Raw genomic sequence first — 15337 nt, 5'->3', positions numbered from 1 at the left:
TTGTGTGTATCCCCTTCTCTTACTGTGCCCTTGGGTGTGGCCTACCCAGGTGTCAGTCAACCTGCTGACAGTGGACATCATGAAGATAGACTCAGCCCCCTGAAACCTGACCCTTTGCCTCATTTGAATAGCTTTTCCTCTCGCTCTCTCTCTTTCTGCGGACCCTTAAGGTCAGAGGAGCCGTCACAGCGACCCCAAAGAAAAAGGTATTTGTGTCTCTTGTGTGGTTATTTCGTGCAGCCCAGTTAGCCAGGTTTAACTGGAGTGACCCCTGAGCCTTTTAGTCGCAAGAACAGAAACCCGGCACTCTGTCACTGATGGCACCTCAGCCCTGGTGAAGTCATCCTTAAGGACAACACAAGTGAGTGAAAAGCAAACCAGTCTGCAGACTTGACAGGCGCCCGCCTCAGGGCTCCCAGGGCACATCTGACTAAACCAGGGGCCTTCGGAAGATGCTATCTAGTCAGCAAGACTACACCCAAGGGTGATGCCAGTGCCGGGCCTCTCCATGCAGGGCCCAAGCCCTAGGCTTGCAGTGAGCAGTGACTGACCTGCAAATGGACGCAGGTTGGCCCTGAGAAAGAGACCTGAGACCTGCCACAGAACCAGGTGCGACCACACCCAGGATATCAGGGCAGGGAGGCTGGGCACAGAGCAGCAGCAAGGGTCCCCGGGGCTGCCTCACACTACACATGGGTCTCAACTTAGGCACCAGAGAGGGAACTCGGCAAGGGTCCCCGGGGCTGCCTCTCAACACTACACATGGGTCTCAACTTCTTCTGGACCCAGAAAGCAAACAGCCCTGGTGACACAGCTTTCCTTCTAAGGACTCTCTACCATCTCCAGGAACAGCAACATCTGAGTGCTGTGAACAAGAAAATCAATTTCCTGTCTTCAAACAAACCCCTCCACAATTAAGAAAGGAGCTGCACACTGGCAAACTGTGTGTCTTCTTGTCCAAAGGCAGAGCTGGGCACAGGCCATTTGTTTTCCTGGCAGTGAACCTCAGAGTAGATAATTACCACATGCTTTCTCCACAAAGAAACAGAAAGATCAAATAATCCCAATTCTGGGTCATTCATTTCAAAAAACTAAAGAAAACTACTAATGGGCATGGTGGCACATACCTGCCACCATGAAAAGAAAAAAAAAAACTACTAAAGAATGTAAATTAATCATTCATATTGAGTGAAATATTAAAAATGGACTGTGCTACGATCACCAATGGATGGAGGTGGCTATTAGAAAACTACCATGAAAACATCAAATATGGATTAGGGCTGAGGCTCAGCAGCAGAGAACTTGCCTAGCACATGTGAGACACTGGGTTGGATCCTCAGCACCACATAAAAATAAAGGTAAACTGTCTATCTACAACTGCAATAAAAAAACATCAATATGACTGTCACCTACGAGCAGCCAAAGTCTGCCAACAGCTAAAAACACACATGACTCCCTGTTCTCATTACTAACATATTTCCAAATGGAGAGGATGCACAAGTCTCTCTGCAACAGCTAGAAGCGCACCTGTGTGAGCCACTCAAACGCATCCCAGCCTGCCTGAAAAGCTAGTCATTTAACCAGGCCGCTCAGCTTGGGCAGAAAAAAAGGAGAACCTGCATCCTTAAATTAATGACAAGTCACACTTGGTCTAGACCTGAGTTTACCAGACCCACAGAATTAGGAGTCTCCGTCTGGTTGTGCCCAGAGTTCCCAGGCCACCTGTCACAGCAGCACTCCCTTACTCCCAGTCACGAGGAGCCTGGAGACATGTTAGGCTCAGGCCTAGACAACGGCACCATGTCCACTGGACAGCAGCCTGAGGCCAGCTGCCCAGGATGCCCCTTCAGGGTGGTGTACCCAGCTGGGCTGGCCACTGCCAGGACACCTCCAGATGGTGGATCCTGTCAGTAGTCACCCTGCACCTGAGATCACTGGGGTGCACAGTCTACCCATCAGGTGAGCAGGTACAGACTGGGCAGCTTCCACTCAGCTGAGAAGCAGTTGTGCTGCCAGGTTGGCTCTTCATACAGGTGCTGGCTTCATATGGATAGGCTTGTGGCTGGACAGACAGATAGCCACAAGCCTGTCCACTGATGAGATCTGGCCTGTGAATCTGAAGAGCTGATCAGTGTTGGATTTTGACACTCATCCAGAACACTGTGTTGATCATAAGGGGCTCTAGAGACAGACATCAGCTGCCCCTCCGGCCAGTATGTGCTTAGTTATAGACCTTGAATAATGTGTCCCTGCCTCCTAGGACCGAGGACTGGAGCAGGCTTCACAGGCTCCAGCTTCCACAGAACAGTCCAGGGTTAGGAGGGAGAAGCAAGAGGCATTTCAAGGAGTCTCCACAACAGAGTTTTTATCACAGACTGCAAAAGTAAAGACTAGAGCCCCAAGCAGCGTGCTGTTGACACTGAGAAGGTCAGGGGCAACTACAAAGCCACTGCGCCTCTTCTGCACCTGCTGGCAGCTCCTGCACATTCAGGGCAGCCAGGGAAGCTGTCTGAAGTCCCACCAAGAAAACTGAAGTATCTAAACCCGTCAAGTTCAGAGCCTCACAGTACGCCTCCCCAGAAGCAGAGAACATGAGACAATGTTCTCCGTATTGAGGGAATGGGAAAGGGACAGAAGGGCTCCTCCAATTGCCCAGTAGAAACTACATTTGTGGTTAACTGGGGGGAAACCCTAACACAAGTCTGAGTTGGCTTAAACAAGGATTCTTAAATAGGCACAACCTGATGCTGCTGGACAAAGTGAGCCATCTAAGCCAGTGCCACCAACCAACTCTCTTCAGCCAGTGTGTATCACAGGCCTCCAAGAGGGAGAGGAAAAGCAAACTGATGACTGACAGGCTGGAGAACACTACTGATGTGCCTTCCTACATACAACCAATCAGCAGCCAAGACAAAAACAGGCATCAGGCCTAGTGGACAGCTCCTCCTACCAGCTAGACCTCAGGGAACTCACACTTCCACTGTGCCTTGGCTTCTCCACCTGAGCAGAGAAGCTACCATTCAATGAGGCAGCCACGGCTTTTCTGATAGACTAACACAGGAGGCCTGCAGACTAAGAGCTAAGGACAGCACCTGCACACTGCTACCTTCCTTAGCTGTTCCCCATTTGTGGAAAACAAAACCCAGTGTCCAGACAGTCTCCAGTGAGGGTGCACATGGTGTGCACAAGAGCACTCAGATCACAGTGACACCGGTAATGGCCATTCCTTTTCTATATAACACTGGTCCTGTGAGTTACCAGTATTTATACTATAAAGAAGTCACACGCCCTCAGTGAGAATTCCTCCAGGAAGTCAGATTATGCCAAAAGGAAATCAGACATCTGATCTTGACATCTCAATAAAACAGATATTGTCTTTGCAGGTACAAGTTGTTAAACAACCTTGTGGAGCCTTAAAAGCAACCAGTCAGGTCCTAATGAGCCTAGGAGACCTATGCCCTTCCCAAGGCAAGCCACAAGGGAGCCCACACACAGCAGAGGGGAAAGAAGGGCTCAAAGGGGAAAGACACTACAGAATTCGGAACAAAAAAAAAAAATGCATATGTGCATGTTACGCCCAGAGGCTGTGGCCTGGGATACCAACAGCCCGACTTCAATGAATGAACCGTCCAGCGGCAACGCGCGGCCCGCAGAGGCCCCAGGTCATTTACCGGTGGGAGCCACCGGGCAGGCACAGAACTGGGTGTCCGCGCAGATGCAAGGGGCCTGCCCTTCCTTCTCCCAGGTGGAACTCGTAGGGAGAAGACCTGGACACCAGACTGCAGCCGGCGGGCTCCCTCAGGAGGTGTCCGCGTCCACGTCCACGAGTCGCCCTCGCCCCTCGCCGCCTCCTCCCTCCACATCGCCCGCCTTCTCCAGGCCCTCCTCCACCCGCCTCCTCCCTCCCCGCCGCCCGCCTTCTCCTCCCGCAGGCCGCCTTCTTCCCTTCCCCCCTCCTTCTCCCTCCCCACGCCGTCGCCCGCCTTCTCCCTTTCCCCCACCGCCCACCTTCTCTCTTCCCTCACCCCCGCAGCCCGAGGGCGTCACCACAGCGGGCCCACTCACCGCACTCAGCCGGGTACTGGTCCGTCCAGTCCCCCGACTGCGGGCAGCCGCCGCCCGCCGCGGCGTCCTGCTGCTGCCGGTGCTGCAGCTCCTGCTTGAGCAGGGACAGCGGCGAGTAGTGCTCTGTAGCCCGCGCGCAGCCCAGCCCCGCCAGCAACAGCAGCAGCAGCGGCAACAGCGGCGGCGGCTGCACCCGGGCCCCCGCGCCGACCCGGCAGCCGCAGCCGCGGCCGGCAGGTGCCATCTTCGCGCACGGCGCAGGCGCGGCGCGCCGTGCGGGTGGGCGCGGCGCCGCGGCCTCACCCGCCGCGAGTGGTACTCGCGGCCGCGCGCCCCAGCCCGCGCATGCGCATAGATTCTGCGGACTTCCGGAGCGGCGTCGTGACTTCCGCCCGGGACCGGAAGGGCACCCGTGGCCATGGGAACGGGCGGGCGCAGCGGTCCGCGGCCGGCCAAGGGCGCGGGGGGCGCCGTCTTAGGCCCCTGTCGGTACCGCTGCATCGAGTGCAACGAGGAGGCGCGGGAGCTGTACCGGGACTACCGCCACGGCGTTCTGAAGATCACCATCTGCGTGAGCGCGGCCGGGCGGCGGCGGGGCCTCGGGTCGGGGACGCAGACTCCGTCAGGCCAGCGCGCGCCTTCGGCAGTGCCTGGAGGACCCGGAGGACGTTCCACTTGAGTGGCGGGTGGGGTGGCAGCACTTGGGGAAAGGCCAGTGCTGGAGGGCGAGCGAGGGCGAGTGAGCTCTGACGCTGTAGCCCCGTTGGTCGGCGGCTGCGATGGGGAGGTGGACGGCCACGCAAGTAGGGTGGCGCTGGGCGCTGCCCTTTCTGGGCCCCCTGTCATGGGGGGTATGCTTGTCTTCCCCTGGCAAACTCTAAGGTCCTGGGGGCTAGAGACAGTGGCCCCAGGTCGTCCGGCGTCTTGGATGTGGCTGATCTCAGAGTGACTGAGAAGGAGCTCTTGCTAGGAACGCACAGCCGCTCTCAGAGTGACTGTCGCTTGAAGGAGTGGGTGCACTAGGAGCAGGAGCTTGTGCCGCCTGCTGCTGGTGTCTGCTGGCCTACTTCTAAAGATGGGGTTTAGAGAACTTCTGAAGGACAGGCAGGGACCCATTTAGAAATGCAGGAGCATTCCACCATGAAGGGAGGACATGTGCTCCGCAGGAATAGCATGGGAGGGGTCTGAGAGAGCCTTGCCTGTGAATCTGGGGTTGTCAACTCTAGCTTCTGTTTAAAGCTGACACTCTTTGCTCATGTAGAGAGCCGCAGAAATATGAACTCCTGCCAGGCACAGTGGCCTGTGCCTGTAATCCCAGGTCCTTGAGGATGGCAGAGGCAGAAGCAATGCAAATTCCTGGCCACCCTGGACAACTTAGCAAAACTGTCTCTAAGTAAAGTGTTTAAAAGGGTTAGGATTGTAGCTCAGTCGTATGGCACCCCTCCAGCATGTGCTAGGTCCTGGGTTCAGTCTCCAGCCCCATAAAATCATTCATTCATTCGTTCACTATGACTTCCTGGCCTCTGTTTCATTGGTTGGATTTGAGTTTGGGGAGTGGCACATCTTCCTTGCTGATTTACTTGGGGATTGGACAAACAAGCCTATTTCCTGTAATGACATGAATGAAGTAGAGAAGCTCTTCAAATTGGAATTGAATCCAAGTTCGTATTGAAGCATAGGATTAATAATCTTCTAGTGTTTTGGTGTAACTAAAAGGTCATCCCAGTGTGTTTGTATACTAGTTGCTTCTCCTTCCATTTCTGTTTTATCTAGTCAGAGTTTCAAAATGTCTCATTTGAATTGTAGCCACCAGTCTTTTTGCAGTGAATTGTAGCACTGACATAGCTTTGTAATTAGCACTGCATCACAAGTCCATGTTCTGCTGGTACTGGATGTGACTACATTGTAGTCAGGTGTCCAGAGAACCCAACTCTATTGAACCTGGTGATCTTTGTGGAAGGCCATTTAGCAGCACATGCTATGGACCCAAGAAAGCAGTGATTGGTGACCTAGGCCCAGGCCACACACCCCTCTTCTCAGAAGCTGAGTAAAGAACAGGACACCATGCCAAGAATCCTGAGCCAACGGGCCCGGGGAAGCCTGGGTATTCCTTGTCAGCACTGAGAACAGGAAGGAACATAGGCTCTCTGCTACAGTAGAGATGGCAAAGGGAGCTGCGCAGCCTGGAGTGAGACCATGGCTGAACACCCTTCTCCAAATCATGTTTCAGGACCACAACACTGGGGCCATCAAGCCAATGGCAACAGTCGATCAGTGAAGGACACTATAGGGTTGTCTTTTAACAATTCCTATAGATCAAAGGTAGAATTGAAAGTAGAATCTTCTGGGAATTAGCCTTTAAGTTGACTATCTTTTAGCTTCCCAAATATGATGTTAAAATTCATATTTCTTGCCTAGAAACTTATATTTAGTCCCTTGTAAAGCCACGTCTTACATATAGGAACATTTTTATCTGAATGGAAGTATACCTAAATATGGATGTGGCCTTATTGCTCTACAAGTTTAAAAGTCCACTAAGATTTCTGAATGTATAAATTTGCTTGTTCTAACATTATCTTGTGTTATTTCAGAAATCCTGCCAAAAACCTGTAGACAAATACATTGAATATGATCCTGTTATCATCTTGATCAATGCTATTTTGTGCAAAGCCCAGGCCTACAGACATATACTTTTCAATACCAAAATAAATGTGAGTTGTGGAAGTTTTTTAATGTTACTTGGTGATGCTTTTGAATTTTGAAAGACTAAAGTGTAAGAAATTCTGACTGGAGTATGGATCTTTTCTCACAATGGCTGGAAATTTCTAGAATTAACAGATGTGGATGCACTGCATGGTGTGAGCTTTGGCCACTGGCAGGATTCAAACAATTAGTTGTGATGGCTCTTCAGTGGGCTACCTATTGAATGGGTTCTCAACAGAATGAAATCAAACAGCTGGGTAGGGAAAGAATCATACCTAAGAGAAATAAACAAACATTAAAAGAAAACTATGAAAAACATAATTTGTTCCATTTCACACTAAGAAAATGTATGAGGTGAATAACAACACTGAGTTGTTAGGAAAGTCCTAACTTTTAAAGTAGTTTTCAAAACATAATCTAATGTATTGCATGGTAAATGCATGAGTAGTTTGAGTAGGATTGATGGGTAAAATACAGGACACTCAGTACCTTTGAAAATCAGAAAAACAAAGAAAAGTATGTACCAAATGTTGCATGGAACACACTTGTACAAATTATTTGTTGTGTATATGAAACCTAAATTTAACTGGGTGTCCTATATTTTCATTTACTTGATTTAGCAACCCTAAATTTGCCCTAAGGTAGATATTAACAATTGATTTATCCCTGCCCCATCCCATAGCTGAGTCACCAGAGCATTGATTCTCAGCCTCGGCTGCACATCTAGGACCATCTGTTGGCCAGTGGAAAGGGAAACATTTCAAGGCCTCCTAGCATCTGCGTGGTCACAGCTCCCCAGGGGTTCCAGGCATCCCTGTGCCCATTGAGAGCCTCCAAACATGCTGGACTCAAGCATGGGTCACACTGGTTGGCATAGGGGCAGAGGCTCGATTCCTAGGAGGAGCCGGGAGGGGGCAGTTCTTACTACTCAGTAGTCCCTGTTGACCATCAGACATTCAGCTTAGTTTTCCTTTTAACCGTTTTCTTTCAGTATTGATTTGTATTCATCCATCAAGAGGCTTTTTTTTTTTTTTTTTTTTTTTTTTTTTTTAGTTCATGTTTAGACCAACAGTTCCTTATGTGCTGCTTGGAACCTTCAGATTAAATGTATTCTCTGACTGTTGTCTGCACCTATATGTGGGTCACATAAATTTTGTGTCAAAAATGTAACAAATGGTGAGCTATTTAAATCAATGATTCTTATGTATATGTTAGAGTTCCCCTAAGAATTGCTATAAAATATACACGTCTAGGTTTTAGTATCAAAGATTCTGACTTAGGACTGTGGCCCTGATATTCTTAAATTGAAAAAAAAAATCTCCCTATGTGATTCCAATGGCCATTGCTGATTAGGAACCTCTGATTTGGATCCCAGCACAGTGGCGCATACCTATAATCCTAGCTGCTTGGGAGGCTGAGGCAGGAGGATTGTGAGTTCAAAGGCCGCCTCAGCAGATTAACGAGGCACTTAGCAACTTGGCAAAACTCTGTCTCTAAATAAAATATAAAAAAGGGCTGGGGATGTGGCTCAGTGGTTAAGTGCTCCTTGGTTCAATCCCCAGTACCCCCACCAAAAAAAAATAGGGCTGGAGGTGTTGTTCAGTGGTTGAGTGCCCCTGAGTTCAATCTCTGGCACCCCCACCCCCTAAAAAGGACCTGTGATTTAGGATAGGGCTGTAGCTAATGGCAGAGCGCTTGCTTCCCTGGCACATGTGAGGCACTGGGTTTGACCCTTAACACCACATAAAATAAAATAAAGGCATGCTATTCTTCTATAACTACAAAATAAATAAATAAATAAATAAACCAAACCTCTGATTTGCTGAGCACAGTAACACACACCTATAATCCTAGTGACTTGGGAGTCTGAGGCAGGAGGTTTGCAAGTTTGAGGCCAGCCTCAACAAATTAGCAAAACCCTATTAAAAAAAAAAAAATAGGCCAGCGGTAGGTAACTCAATGGTAAAGCACCCCTGGGTTCAATCCCCAATATCACAAAAGAGCCACTGATTTTCAGAATAGCTACAACTGGCCACTTTATTGGGCAGTTCTGAATTTGAAAATGGTCGACAGGGGACAGTCTTCAAACCTACAGCTGTGCCTATAACTGAGTGCTTCTTTACCTGATTGAGTGGCATTGTCTTTGACCTTTAGATCCATGGAAAACTCTGCATGTTTTGCTTGCTTTGCGAAGCATACCTGAGGTGGTGGCAGCTTCAAGATTCAACACAGAACACTGCTCCTGATGACTTGATCAGATACGCCAAAGAATGGGACTTCTATCGGATGTTTGCCATTGCTTCTTTAGGTAAGGAGACGCCTACCTTTCCATTCTTATAAACCTAGTACTTAACTATTTTGGCACTGTGGTGCATTCCTGTTATCTCAGCGGCTCAGAAGGTGAGACAGGAGTTCAAAGCCAGCCTCAGCAACTTAACAAGTCCCTAAGCAACTTAGTGAGACCTTGTCTCAAAATAAAAAGGGCTGGGTATGTTGCTCAGTGGTTAAGCCCCCCCTAGGTTCAATACCTGGTACCAAAAAACAAAACTAAGACAAATGGTTTTAATCCTTGGCAAGAGAGATAGTTAATATAGCACTTGAGACTAAATTTTCAGCTCTACCACTACCCTGCTAGGTGAATTCATCTAAATCACCTACTTTCTTATTTGTTAACAAACATGCATAGGAATAGTCATATTTAATATTAGAAAGTTTCATAAAATGTTTTGAAACGTTGATAAAAGTTGTAATTTTAAATTTCTGATTATCCAATTTGAAGATTATTAAACCCCATCTTTATTAAAAAACTGGCATTACCCAATGCATTAGCCAGCTGCTTAGTACTAATGCAATATATTGAACAGGGAAAGCTTGCAACTTAACTGCCTTGTTCCTTGGGGAAATTGGCTAACCTGCCCCCCACACACACACACATTTATGTTTGGAAAGTTCTTTCTTCAGCATCAGGTTTGTGACTTGTCCTTCTAGGGTCAGAATTATGTGAAATTGATTTCTTTGGCTATTTTCATACTAATTTCTATGATTCTCTGCTGCTAAATCCTTCAATTAAAGCTGGGCACAGGCACCAACTAGAGTCCCAGCTTCTCAGACAACTGAGGCCAGAAGATCACTTGAGCCCAGGAGATCAAGGCAGCCTGGGCCACATAGTGAGACCCCCTATTTTAAAAAAGAGTTTTGGCTGGGCACGGTGGCACAAGCCTGTAATCGCATGCCTGTAATCCCAGCAGTTTGAGAGGCTGAGACAGGAGGATCGTAGGTTCAGAGCCAGCCTCAGCAACAACGAGGTGCTAAGCAACTCAGTGAGACCCTGTTTCTAAATAAAATACAAAATACTGCTGGAGATGTGACTCAGTGGTTGAGTGCCCCTGAGTTCAATTCCTGGTCCCCCCTCCAAAAACAAAAAGAACTTTAAAAGTGATAATAATAGATAAATCCTTTGGCTATAATGAACATCATTTTAGTGGTATGAAGTCTCCAGTCCATTCCGATGTTGCATTTCTGGCCTGTGTGTCCTCATCATCACTCCCTTGGTCTTCTCATCTGCCTACTCAGAATTCCCAAGTGTCTGTCTCTAATCTACACCTTCCTGAGCCTACCCTGTCCCTCTGCCTTCTCAGCACCCTGAAGCCTTCCACCACACTTCTCAGTACCAACTTATATTTTGGTCAGCTTTTTCACTACTGTAACCCAAAGACCTGACAAGAACAGTTAGAGGAGGAAAAGTTTATTTTGGGGCTTACAACTTCAGAGGCCTCCATCCACAGCCAGCCAGCTCCATTCCTCAGAGCTTGAGGTGAGCCAGAAAGAACATCATGGCAGATGTGTGTGGCCGAGGAAAGCAGCTGGGAACATGGCTCCAGGAAGCAGAGAGCTTGGCTCAACAAGGACAAAACAGGGGCTGGGGATGTGGCTCAAGCGGTAGCGCGCTCGCCTGGCATGCATGTGGCCCGGGTTCGATCCTCAGCACCACATACCAACAAAGATGTTGTGTCCGCCGAGAACTAAAAAATAAATATTGAAAAAATTCTCTCTCTCACTCTCTCTTCTCTCTCACTCTTAAAAAAAAAAACAAAAACAAACAAAAAAAAAAAAACAAGGACAAAACATATACCCTGGAGGCATGCCCCAGTGACACAGCCTGCCGGCTCTCAGTCACCACCAAGTTAATCCCTGTCAGGGGATTGATTTGCTGATTGGGTTAAGGCTATCAAAACCCAATCATTTCACCTCTCGATTTCTTACCCTTGAACTTTTGGGCAACACCACACATCTAAACCTGCTTTAATATGACACATGTTCCAAAGGAGCCTGATTCTGAAGGTATAACACAGCTCATGGGGGAAAAGAGAGCTAAGGACAGACCACTCAGAATGCTTGTGGGTAGGTAAGCAGAAGATTAACAGTCCTACCCACAGCAGTCACACAAGTGAGGCCCCATTGGGCAGGGACTGACAGATGGTGCAGTCCCATGGCCCTGGGATGCCAGGGCAGCTGCTGCCTCCTCTAATCTGGACTCCATATTTTAAGAATATTTTCTAGAGTATAAGGAATTGCATTCAGACATATTATTAAAATTAATAAAGGAAGTCTTTTAATTTAGGTAACAAAACATTCCAAGTCTTGTCAATGCCTAGTGGGAGAACAGACCAAAACAGTGCTTGCAGGGGCCTCAGAGCAGCTCCAGGCCTCGGACCTGGCAGCCTTCCTTGGCCATTTGACTCCCCCTGCCCAGAAGCCTTCACAGAGTGGGTTACCACTGTCTCTCAAGGCTGCTTTTTTTTCAGGGGACATTGACAGGCTTGGTTAGAGTCCGTTGACATGTATTTGTTGGCTCCTGCTGTCCAGGTGAGAGACAAAGGCCAGGGCTACAGGGAGAAAGAGGGTCTGGTATTGTGGAAACATTCCTGTGGAGTCAGGGGATCTGTTGTAGTTTGGAATTGAGGGTTGCTTGTTCTGAGGGTGTAGTTTGGATGGAGATATTCAGGGGATTAGTCATAGTCTGGAATTGAGGGTTGCTTGTTCTGAGGTGTAGTTTGGATGGATATACATGTTTTCATTTCTCGTTTCCTCCCAGAACAGACTGCCTTTTTCATTGGCATTTTTACTTTCCTGTGGGCAGAACAACCCAGGACAACAAAGAGAAAGCCCCACTTTATTTTGTTGCTTAAAGCACTGCTGTTGTCAAGCTACGGGAAGCTCCTGCTGATCCCGGCTGTCATCTGGGAGCATGACTACACTCCTCTGTGCCTTAAGCTCATCAAAGTGTTTGTGCTGACGTCAAACTTCCAGGCGGTCAGAGGTAAGCTTCTGCTCTGCTCCTCCGCCTCCCACCCACAGGGAAGGTGAAGCCTCGCTTCTGGGCCTTCAGAACCCTGTGGTTGCTTCTGGGGCCACAGCAGGCCAGCGCAGGCGGGTGCTCAGGATTCATTCACTGTGATCAGGTGCCCTCCTCTGCCCTCCCCCTGTCCTGTGAAACTCGTGGGTGGCCTTTGTTGCATTACTTTTATGAATGAGTTCACGGGACTGCAAGGGCTGAGTGGCATGGCCAGAGTTAACAAGGCCAGGCAGTTGCCACCCCAGGATGCATGCCAGGCATGGGCATCCACAGCAGGCAGCACCTGCCACGCCAGGAAACATGTCTCCACTTCTTCCTGTCACTGTTTTAATGACTGTTCTCTGATGCTGTTACCATCATGCTTACCCTCTTGCAAATGTGACCTTGAGACTATGGTTCTCTTTAGAACCCGGGAGTCTGCTTTTTGTTTTTCCAAATGTTGATGAGACTCTGACTCTCGACTCTCTCAAAGGCTTGCTGATGGAAGTGCTAGAGAAGGAAGCAAGCAGAGAAATATAAACAGTGTACATGAAAGAACATCTTTGCCAAACAGCTCACACCCACAGAATTCACATTCCAGTGTCATTGAGACTCCTAAGACTGTGTTGGCTGCCTCTTCTTTCGCAGTGGCCCTGAGCATCAACCGGAAGCTGTCCCTGCTGGCCATCCTGAGTGGCTTACTGCTGGAGAGCTCCACGGTGTGCCTCTTCCAGAGGCTGGAGTGGGACGTCAGCAGTGACTGCGCCATCTATAAGTCCCAGGACTTCTGAAGGTACGGGCGGCCTCAGGCCTTCCCAGCCTAGGCAGCCTGCGCCACCTGGGCACCTCAAGTCTACAGCCCGTGGCTCTGGACCCTTCACTCGGGTCCATGTGCCCTCTTCCTAACAGCAGCGTCCCTGCTTGCATTACCTTGGGTCCTGCCCTCACAGAGCAGGGCCTGCCCTGGAGCTCAGCCTCTGCAACTGCCTGCAGCCCTCTCCTGCCCTGCACAGCGAGTCCCCTGCCTCCCCACCTGCTCTTCGCTGCCTTTCTTGCCTTGTCCCTTCACTTCCACCTTTCCTCTGCTTTTGGCCTACTCTGCCCCTGTTCGCTCATACCTAGAGCCTGTAGGCAGTGACCAAGCAGTGCTGTTGGCCCTGAGCACTTCCTGGCCTTTGCCCTCTATTGTGTGGCCTCCTGGAGGCTGTCTGGGTGAGCCTCACCATCTGCTTCTACACAGGGTGCTCCCCTTCAGCACAGGAGTTCTGCGGACAGACTTCTGGCTGCTCCTCTGTTCTCGTGGCATCTCCAGGGCCTCTCACTGGAGGGCCTGACCCCTGCCATGCACCCCTCACCCATACCGGCCTCCTCTGGCTAAGGACTGAGGTGGTGGGAGCCTGGGCTCTGCATCCAGAGCACCGCCAGCCCTTGTGCTCTGCCCAGGTGCTCGCCTGTCTCCCCAGGGCTATCTGTGGCTGGTGCTGGGAGGTGCATCCTGGGGAGCAGCCATGTCCATGCCACACTTCTGGGGAGTCCAGGTGGTACATTGCCCCTTCCTTGTCCTATCATGTCCACCTGGCGGGTGACCACCATCTGCTGCCGCAGCCCTCCTGACACCCCACTTCATCTGGTGGCCTGCGTCTCCGCCTGTTCTGCTCTTTTCACCCTCTCCTGCAGGCAGCTGTGGCTTCAGCTGCCCTTCTCCTCCATGGGGCGTCTTTCCTCTGCCCACTACCTGTGCCCAGCAGTCGGCCTCAGCCTGCCCCTTCCCCACGCTCACGACTCCTGTATAAAATGTGCTTTCTCAGGCACAGTACACACACCTGTAACCCCAACCACTCCAGAGCCTAATATGGGCTGTTGTAAGTTTGAGGATGGCCTCCAAGATTTAAAGAGACCCTGTCTCAAAAATTAAAGAGCTCGGGATGTGGCTAAGTGGTAAAGAGCCTCTGGATTCAATTCCTAGGACCAAAAATAAATGAATAAAAGAAAGAAAGTTTTTTCTCCCAGAGTCTCGGGAACTCCGTGGCCTTAAACTTCCCAGGGCAGCTGGCTGCTGGCTGCTCTTCAGGGTCTTGCTCCTTCTGAAGCAAACCTCCCTTTCCCCTTCTGCCAGGTCTCCTGCCCTGAGTGCCTGCTCTGCCCTCGGTCCTCTTCCTGTCTCTTATGTGCACCTCTGTGCATATTCCTTCCAGGGCACCTTGCCAGCTCTTCCTCTTGCCAGGTCACTGGGCACTGTCCACTGCTCCTATGTAATGACCAGATGGGCCTTTCTTCCATTTCCTAAGGTCAACTAGCCTGAAACTGAACTCCCTGGGATCTGTGTCCCCCAAAATCATGCTTGCCTGACAGCTTTCCTCAGGCAGTGCCCCTCCCGTCTCACTCTGCCTCCTGTCTAAGGCTTTCACCTGCTGGTGCCACCTCAGTCCTCCTAGAGCACAAGGCAGGGATTGCCTGCCCCCCCCCCAGTCTCCCATCACCTCTTCCTGCTGACCTAGGAGCACCACATTTTTGGTTTCTTCTGGGACAGGGCAAGGCCCTGGCACTGCCCGCTGAGGTTCCTCTCCGCGATCCACCCCCTGCAGGTCTGCTCTCCAGCGCGGCTGCTGCCCCAGGAGCCACGCCGGGCGACTGCACTCCTGCTCACTGGTGCCTGCCCACCCGCGGCAGCTGTGTTCCCAGGATCTGCCTGGACCAACTCAATGCTGGCATTTTGTCCCATTTCACAAGTATTTCTACTTGTCACTGTCAGTATGATTCACAGTTGGGGAAGCCCTGTCCTGCGGTACGTCATCTCCCACCTGCACCCAGGCTCCTGCTGCCCTGCCCTCTCTTGGGGTGCTCTGGAAGGCCCTGTGGCAGCCCCTCCCGGACTGTCAGCCGCACGTGCCTTTCCAGGACCCCTCCTCTGCCATCTGTGGAAGGCAGGACCGAAGCCAAGCTCTGTCCTGATGAGCAAGTGAAGCAGAGATAAGAGGCGGAGATGTGGAGTAGAAGCCCTCGTGCCCCAGCCTGCCGGCCAAAAGGTCCACTCCTGAGCCCCGCACAGGGCAAGGTTTCATCCCTTGGAGTGGTCATGTCTTTTCAATTGAAAGTTAAGTTACTGGCTTAAAATGATGATATTTTGTGTTCTTGAAACAGCAGAAACACTTTCCTCTTAATAAAGTCTTTCAACTGAATTTTTAAAAATTTTCAATGTAGTAACTAAATTACTTTTTTAAATTGGCAGATGCA

The 15337-nt window shown here is 50.2% G+C and overlaps 2 protein-coding genes across 9 annotated transcripts in view; one reads left to right on the top strand and one right to left on the bottom strand.

Moving 5' to 3' along the window:
* TTC13 (tetratricopeptide repeat domain 13) overlaps positions 1 to 4377 on the bottom strand; it is a 56535-nt gene extending 52158 nt beyond the window's left edge. For 4 of the 7 annotated variants that reach the window (XM_081298050.1, XM_081298051.1, XM_081298052.1 and 1 more), the window contains exon 1: positions 4066 to 4376. In XM_081298050.1, coding sequence (XP_081154176.1) covers positions 4066 to 4309 — 244 coding nt within the window. In that variant the 5' untranslated portion in view covers positions 4310 to 4376. Of the gene's footprint in view, positions 1 to 4065 lie in introns of all 7 variants that reach the window. The other 3 variants (XM_081298047.1, XM_081298048.1, XM_081298049.1) reach the window with 1 other exon arrangement.
* An 84-nt stretch (positions 4378 to 4461) lies between these two features.
* Positions 4462 to 15292, top strand: ARV1 (ARV1 homolog, fatty acid homeostasis modulator). Of its 2 annotated transcripts, none has more exons than XM_081296964.1 (6): positions 4462 to 4636; positions 6657 to 6776; positions 8923 to 9076; positions 11864 to 12088; positions 12752 to 12896; positions 14689 to 15292. In XM_081296964.1, exons 1-5 carry the CDS (start codon positions 4484 to 4486, stop codon positions 12892 to 12894), a joined length of 795 nt encoding a protein of 264 aa, XP_081153090.1. In that variant the 5' UTR covers positions 4462 to 4483; the 3' UTR covers positions 12895 to 12896; positions 14689 to 15292. The 2 variants fall into 2 exon arrangements, with proteins under 2 accessions (XP_081153090.1, XP_081153091.1); XM_081296965.1 differs by lacking the exon at positions 14689 to 15292 and adding an exon at positions 13344 to 14555.
* Positions 15293 to 15337: the final 45 nt, after the last annotated feature.

The sequence above is a fragment of the Spermophilus citellus genome (genome assembly GCF_964194105.1).
Source record: "Spermophilus citellus genome assembly, chromosome: 6".
Classification (NCBI taxonomy): domain Eukaryota; kingdom Metazoa; phylum Chordata; class Mammalia; order Rodentia; family Sciuridae; genus Spermophilus; species Spermophilus citellus.
The sequence above is the reverse complement of the archived record's forward strand: the minus strand, read 5'-3'. Positions and strand labels throughout refer to the sequence as shown.

Coding starts and splice junctions, on each gene's coding strand:
- ARV1 (XM_081296964.1), top strand. CDS start 4,484: ATGGGAACGGGCGGGCGCAGCGGTCCGCGGCCGGCCAAGGGCGCGGGG. Junction 4,637..6,656: donor TTCTGAAGATCACCATCTGC/GTGAGCGCGGCC, acceptor GTGTTATTTCAG/AAATCCTGCCAAAAACCTGT. Junction 12,089..12,751: donor AAACTTCCAGGCGGTCAGAG/GTAAGCTTCTGC, acceptor CTTCTTTCGCAG/TGGCCCTGAGCATCAACCGG.